The sequence below is a fragment of the Solanum stenotomum genome, chromosome 3 (assembly GCF_019186545.1).
Source record: "Solanum stenotomum isolate F172 chromosome 3, ASM1918654v1, whole genome shotgun sequence".
Lineage (NCBI taxonomy): Eukaryota > Viridiplantae > Streptophyta > Magnoliopsida > Solanales > Solanaceae > Solanum > Solanum stenotomum.
Genome location: NC_064284.1, coordinates 61,725,200 through 61,732,819, shown reverse-complemented (window position 1 = coordinate 61,732,819; position 7,620 = coordinate 61,725,200). Strand labels below are relative to the sequence as shown.

The 7,620-nt window shown below is 32.0% G+C and overlaps 1 protein-coding gene across 1 annotated transcript; it reads right to left on the bottom strand.

Moving 5' to 3' along the window:
- Nucleotides 1-4,246: 4,246 nt before the first annotated feature.
- LOC125859139 (serine/threonine-protein phosphatase 7 long form homolog) lies at nucleotides 4,247-5,161 on the bottom strand. Its single transcript, XM_049538855.1, has 3 exons — nucleotides 4,918-5,161; nucleotides 4,605-4,711; nucleotides 4,247-4,423 (listed from the first exon to the last, which is right to left on the bottom strand). Exons 1-3 carry the CDS (start codon nucleotides 5,159-5,161, stop codon nucleotides 4,247-4,249), a joined length of 528 nt encoding a protein of 175 aa, XP_049394812.1.
- Nucleotides 5,162-7,620: the final 2,459 nt, after the last annotated feature.

Here is a 7,620-nt window from a genome sequence, read left to right as displayed (position 1 = left end):
CTTTTGGCATAAAGAAATAAGTTATTTGTATTTGGGTCCTCATCATTCACACATATCACTTGCCTTTATTTTTTTAAATAACTACTTAATTTAACATGAAATACTTCAAATATATTCTATGACATATTGAAAAATTGATATGTTGTAGTGCGTGTAATTCAAACTCATAATTTAATGGATTCGGAACCTAAATAAGCCATAAAAACATAAAAGTGACCAAAATAAGCCACTACTTTATTAAGTAACTAAAATAGGCTTAGTGGAAGAAAAAATTCCACTTTATTTAATATTCTAAACGTTTTTCGTTAGTCTATTTTAATAAATAACGGAACTATTTTCTACATTTTATAAAATGGAACTATTTCTTACACTTTATAAAGTGTAAGTTTTTCTTACATTTTGTAAATTGGAACTTTTCTTACACTTTATAAAGTGGAAGAAAATGTTTTATTTTACCAAGAGGAATATTTTTCACGTTTTTATCTCTTTATAAAATTTTTGCAGTGTTTGTCATACAATTATATTGATTTGACATATTATAAAAATGGAAAAAATTATTACATTATGTATTTTTATTTTTTTATTCTGAAAAATCTTCCAATCTCTATTTAAGGACGATCAAACATAGTTGATAGCACCTACAACATAAAGTCTTCTATATTTGTTCATTTCAATCTCAAAAAAATAAAATCTTCTAAATCAAAAGTTAGAGTTTCGATTTATTGGGATGACGAAATTATACATGACGAAAATACCGTTTATTATAATTGTCCTCCTAAACACAATGCTAAATATTCAATTAATGTCCGATATCATAAATTTATAAAAGAATAGGTATAAACAGTATTGATTATAATTTGATTATAGTCGGAAAATACCCTACTTCATTTTTATCACAAGGACAAGTAAATTTTGGAGAGTGGATTATCTATAATGACGAATCGTTGACCGACTTTTTGAGGGTTCCAAATGACTACGTAGATCAAATCAAGTTAACAATACTTGAAATCTATGTTAGGAAGGAGCCTAAGACTAGTCAACAATGTTCTCCTTATCGGTCGGTGTCCATCCCCGATTAGAAAATCATAATAGCATTGATGGATTTCCGATAACTCAATCTACTGATTTTCCTAACATGACTCATTATGAAAATATTCTTACCGGTCGATATGATTTTGATTTGAACGAAACTATCAATGAAAGTGATTGGTAATGCTCAATAATTATATTTCAATTATTATTTGTTGATTTTGTCAATTATTTATTAATTTATATGATTTGTTATTCTTATTATTATTATTATTATTATTATTATTATTATTATTATTATTATTATATATTTTGTAGCGGTTTACCTCAGCAAGATAGGAATATTGCTCCAAGTTATGGACTAGATAATTATTTTGGCCAGTCCTCACACTTTGAAATGACAGAAAATGTTGGGACATCCTCAAATTTCCATGTCTCACCTACTTTTGATGCAAATGATTATCGGTATGTCCAACACTTGATTTTTTTATTTAAGTAAGTTAATTGCATGAGACAAATATTTATACTTTTTTACATACATAGGGAAAATATCACACAAGATGAGCCCATTGATCCTGTGAATATCGATGATCGTGACCTTCCAAATTACGGCTCATCTTCAGCTAGTGATAGTGATGATTTGCCTAATGCCGAGGAATGAAGAGATAATGTTCCATTTGAGGCATCATCTAGTGATGATGATTTTTTAAATGCCCAATCGATCGTCAAGACCAATGTCCATGAGTCCGTTTCGTAATCATGAAATTCCTTATCTTGATCATCTCCCAGATGGTCCAGATATCTTTGGCGATACACATGATGAATATACATCACAACATACGTGGCGTGAACCGGAAGATTTCATGAATGATGCTATTTATATTGAAAAAGGCATGTTATTCAATTCAAAGAAGCACTTGCAAAGAGCAGTTAAACTTCTACATTTAAAGATAACGAGGGAGTACTTTGTTATTAAATCGACAAATAAATCATGGCGACTTGTTTGCAGGCGTATAGAACAAGGATGTCGATTTAGGCTAACTTCTTTTTAATGATAAACATACTAACATGTGGAAAGTTGGAAGATACATTAAAGAACATACATGTGATATGGGTACGTGCCGCGATGGACATTTCAACTTGGATGTTGAGATGATTGCTAACGTCCTCCGTGTTGATATAGAAAAAACGCCAAGGTACTATTTTATCCTGAGATGATTTTTCTTTAATAAGAAAATATTTAATTTTTATTTGATAATTAATATTATTTTTACTTTTCAGGTTTCCCATCAAAGACTGACAACCGTTCTTAAAGCATATGGCATTTCGATAAGCAGAAGAAAAGCCTATCTTGATTGCAAGCGTGCTTTTGGAAAAGTCTATGGTACCTGGGAGGGTTCTTTTATCGAGTTGCCGAGGTTCATGGAAGCTTTGAAACACTTCAATCTCGGAACAATAGTTGAATGGAAAACAGAGTGGCGTGTCATGTCGTTGAAGATGTATTCAACTATGTGTTCTGGATTTTTAAACCATGCATTAATGGGTTTGTGTTTTGTCGTCCTGTTATATCGATCGACGGAACACATGTCTATGGAAAATATGATATCAAGTTGTTGATTGCGATTGCAACGGATGGTAACGGCTCAATATTACCTTTGGCATTTGCAATAGTTGCGAATGAGAACATGGAGACATGGATTTTATTTTTGGATCATTTGCACTAGCATGTTGTCAAGGGTCGTAGAGGTGTGGAATTGATTTCAGATAGGCATCACAGAATACTCTCATCCGTGTATAATTCTTCCAATTGGCAGGCCCCATTTAGGTTCAATCGTTTTTGTTTAAGACATTTGAAGGCCAATTTTCAAAAAAGATTCAAAAATGTCACTTTGAACAACCTTTTATGGGCAACTGCAAATCACTATCAGGAGAATTTTTTTTTGAAAAAAATGGAGATGATCAAGGAGATTAACCCGTAAGCGTATGTGTGGTTAATGAAGAACGATCTTGACAAATGGACATTGCACAGGGATGGAGGTAAGAGATGGGGCACGCTGACAACAAACAGTTCCGAGTCATTCAATGGTCGTCTTAAGTCAGTCAGGGGCCTGCCAGTTACTGCAATGGTAAGACTAACTTATAATCAGATTGTGAACCGATTTGTTACAAGATCAAAATTTGTCAATCAGCTAGTATAACAAAAGCAACAATGGATGACTAAATCATTCAAGATTTTTGAGGATAATCGAAAAAAGTCACAAAATCATACACTTATCAACTATCACCAACAAAGGAAAAACATATTTGAGGTGTAGACACATATGCATCATGGCCGTGGTGGTAATAAGCACATTGTAAATGCATCACAAGGAAAATGTCAATGTGGTAAATGACAATCATACCACATTCCGTGTTCTCATTCAATAATTTAATTTGACCAAATTGGGTATCAATCATAGGAGCATATGACACCAGAATTCAGCGTGCGTAGCTACAAAAAAGTCTACTCTGGACAATTCAATCCACTCGGCGGTGTAAAGTATTGGCCTGATAGTCCTTTTCTTATGATAGCAAATAAAATATATTTACAAAAGTGGGCGTAAATAAAATCACCCGTATACATAATGAAATGGATGTTCCCGCAAGTACACTCACTCGCAAGTGCTCAACGTGCAAACAAATAGGCCATGATAGGCGCAACTGTCCTTCACGAGCTCGAAACGCCTCATATGGTGGTAGTAGCTAAAGAAAGATATTTAACTGTGTTAATTTATTCTTGTATCAATTTCTATGCAACTTTTTATTCGTATTTTTGATCATCCTCGAGTCATGTTTATATTTTCAAATTTTTTCATCCACTTTTTTTAAAAGAAAATACATACACCAAATAATAACTATATATAATTAAAATAATAATACTATACACCTTTAAAAAAAGATACATACACAAAAATAAGAACTATATATAATTAAAATAATAATACTATACACTCTCAAAAAAAGATACATACACAAAAATAATAATATTATGTTCCACAACCCTTTCTTGAAATTCTAAGAACATCTCGCTGTCTAAGTCTCGTATATCCATCCTCATCTTCATTGTCCTTCTTCCTCTTTTTGGCCGGAAGATCCTTTATGTTCACATTCTTTAAAAAAACTAGTAAAGAGTTGCAAAAATTATTTGATGTACTTGATCCTTCATCATGCGGTCTAGCTAGTCTCTAATCGGGAAAAGAACATGATGTGACTCAGTATCCCTATCAATTGCACGCGTCCATCGCCTAGCATATGGAAGTAATATGTCACCATCATGCGGCGGAGGAGCTGATGGTTGTACAGGTAAGATCCTCTCCCAACACCAAACATTAATGTGACAAACAAAATAATTAAACTATCATCATTAACAAAAAAAAATTAACAATTGCATATATCTATTTTTAATAATTTTTAGAAATTATTTGTATGTAATTTAAATATATTAAAAAATTGAATATAGAAAAAATATTCTTGTACAGTGTAATGTTAAAAGATTCTTTGTATTTGAATCTATTTTAAAACTTTAGTAAAGTTACCTGAAGGAAATGAATAAATCCGCAAATGTCAACCACATTATCGATAGATGCCCGACAAAGTGCACGGTACAAGTAAGCCAACACTGCACTGCCCCAATTGTACTTACCTACATCGTGGATGGAATCTAGGAACGCCAAGTATTGTAAGCTAATAAGGTTCCCCGACGTATTCGGAAATAAGATTCCCCCAATATAACAAGCATGTAAAGTCTAGAAATTTTCCCAACCCACTCCACTGGAGTAGCATCTCCTATCGGATCTACTTGTAACTGATCTCACAAATAGTCGGTAATGCTATGTATCCTCACCCAACTTGCACCATCCATATCAGCAGGTGCTATGGCGCATCCTGTGAGTGTCTCTAATAAAGTACGCCATGGACGAATCCTCCGTGCAGCATCCTGCATGTACACAACATCACCATCGATGCGCAAACCAAACAAGACCTGCACATCCTGTAATGTAATCGTGACCTCACCAAAAGGTAAGTGAAAGCAATGAGTCTCTGGCCTCCAACGCTCAACCATAGCTGTAACAAGGGCACGGTCATACTGCATCCTGCCCCACACCAACTACATCATACAGTCCTGACCAACGTAAGATCTCCTCAACACGTCCATGAGGTCGATGCAAACGAAATAAATTTCAGGCATCACCGTCCTCATAAGGCTACTAAATGATATCTCTCCTCTCCATAATAATTCTGATTTATGCTCATGCTGAGAGATAAGAAGTGTACGATCAAACGGTCCAGGATTCACAACACGCTCCATTATATTCTGTAAGAAAAATTCTATTAATTCGTTTAATATAATTATATCTTGACAAATTAAACTGTGAACTATCTTCAAACGAATAATTGTACGAGAACTAAAGAATCCCTAACTTCAACAAGTCAATTCAATGTGTTATTTGTCAAGTCAACCACAAGAAAATAAAATAGAAAAAAAAAAACAAAAGGAACATATACCTAAAGAGAAACAGATGGAATCATCTATTGGAACAATTGAGGGATGACTATATGTTTGATGAATTTTGTGTTCAGTTTTGGGGACAAATTTAACCAACTAAATTAACAAGAATATAACCATTTGTGCAATCTCAATTTATTGTCAATTTTTACAAGGATCTGGACACAGTTTATGTGCATAAAAATAATACTCTACTATTATTTATTTTTTGTACTTTGATGGGATCTAAATGGTAGTTTGGGCACATTGCACATGATAAAGTTAATACAGGCCAGCAAGAACAAATGAATATGAGTGTCCATCTAGAATAAAAAAAACATGAGACGAAAATGTGTAATTCAACTGTAGTCAAATACTATTTTGCAATACCAATCCAACAATGTAATTCCTTTTGTATATTTCGAATTAAAGACTTTTTTTCTAACTCAATATTTAGTAATTGAATGCACATTGTATAAGACTTGCTGAAATTTTGAACAAATTACAACATCATTTTAAAGTAATGAAAATATGAGATGAAAAAAAATACCTAATTTATATAATTTATAGGGTCGGATTGTTATGTTATCGGGTCGTGCTACTCCAATCTTTCAAGATTTTGATTTTTTAGTGTAGGGCCGCTTCAGTTGTCGGATTGGGTCCATCAAATGTTAATCTTCAAAGTGAAAAAAGTTTGGAAGCCATGAAAGCGAAAGGGGAGAAAAGAAAGTGAAAAGAGAGAAGAAGAAAGTGAAAAGGTGAAGTAACTTTTTATAATGTGTAAGATTTTCTTCTACTTTATAAAGTGTAAGAAAAAGTTTCACTTTACAAAGTGTAAGAAAAAGTTACACTTTATAAAATGTAAGAAATAGTTTCATTTTATAAAGTCTAGGAATTAGTTCCGTTATATATTAATATATACACGTTATGAGACTAACGGAAAACTTTTAGAATATTAGATAAAAGTGGAATTTTTTCTTCCACTAAGCATATTTTAGTTACTTATTAAAGTAATGACTTATTTTGATCACTTTTATATTTTGTGACTTATTTAAATTCTGAACTCTAGTTTAATATTAAGAGACTTAATATGTAGGAAACAACAAATAGTACTAATGGCCATATGTCTCTGTCATAGAAATCATTGCAAAGTACGTGCAGTACGTATCATTATTGAAACAAAATAACAAAACCAAAAAAATTAAAGCACGCATAATAATATTAATTTAAGTTTTCCTTTGTTGCCTTGGACTTTATCTCTAGGCTCGTTCATTTGATCTAAGGAACATATTTTTTCTTTGTATCAAATTCATTTTGCTTATAGGTGTTCTGAATTATATTAGTACGTGGATCAGAAACAATAAGTTGTTCTGAATTATATTAATAATTTCGCTTATATATTCATAAATTAAAAATGTATTCACAATGATAATTAAATTTCAAGTCAAATATTGTAATAGAAAATAATTTTTTCTGCATATTAAAGATTATAGCAGAAAATTTATATTGAATTGATACTCAAAATCTGAGTTTTATGGTAACATATATGAATATGAAATATTAAATAAAAATAGGTAAGTTGTTTAATGTACTAATGAAATTTACCAATTAAAGGTTAACCATTACTATTGATGGACCATTAATTAAGTACCAAAATCTTTCTATTCCTTTATGGTAGCTAAATAAGATATTTCATCACTTAGTCAAATAAAACATAAGCCTATCATTTAACTTGAAATGGAAAATATATTAATATACTTACAATTTTAAACATATGTAGATCCTTCCCTATGATTAAATTGTAACGACCTGTCCAGACATTATTAAAAAGCACCTTGTTGCGGGAAGCAAGAATTATTGAAATATGCTATAAAATTAATTTGGGGTGGCACGATGAAAAATTTTAGAATTCGAATTTTGCTTGAACTGACATCATCCCGTTATGTGGAAATTTTCCCGCTATAGGGCCAACCACTTGCTATTTTTGTAGGAGATAAAATCCAAAAGACCATTATTAGCATGTAGTAGATTGGCCCGAGTGCGTAATAGGCCAATCGAGAAGAAAT

Coding starts and splice junctions, on each gene's coding strand:
- LOC125859139 (XM_049538855.1), bottom strand. CDS start 5,161: ATGCAGTATGACCGTGCCCTTGTTACAGCTATGGTTGAGCGTTGGAGG. Junction 4,712..4,917: donor TGCTGATATGGATGGTGCAA/GTTGGGTGAGGA, acceptor TCCACGATGTAG/GTAAGTACAATTGGGGCAGT. Junction 4,424..4,604: donor GATTTATTCATTTCCTTCAG/GTAACTTTACTA, acceptor TAATGATGATAG/TTTAATTATTTTGTTTGTCA.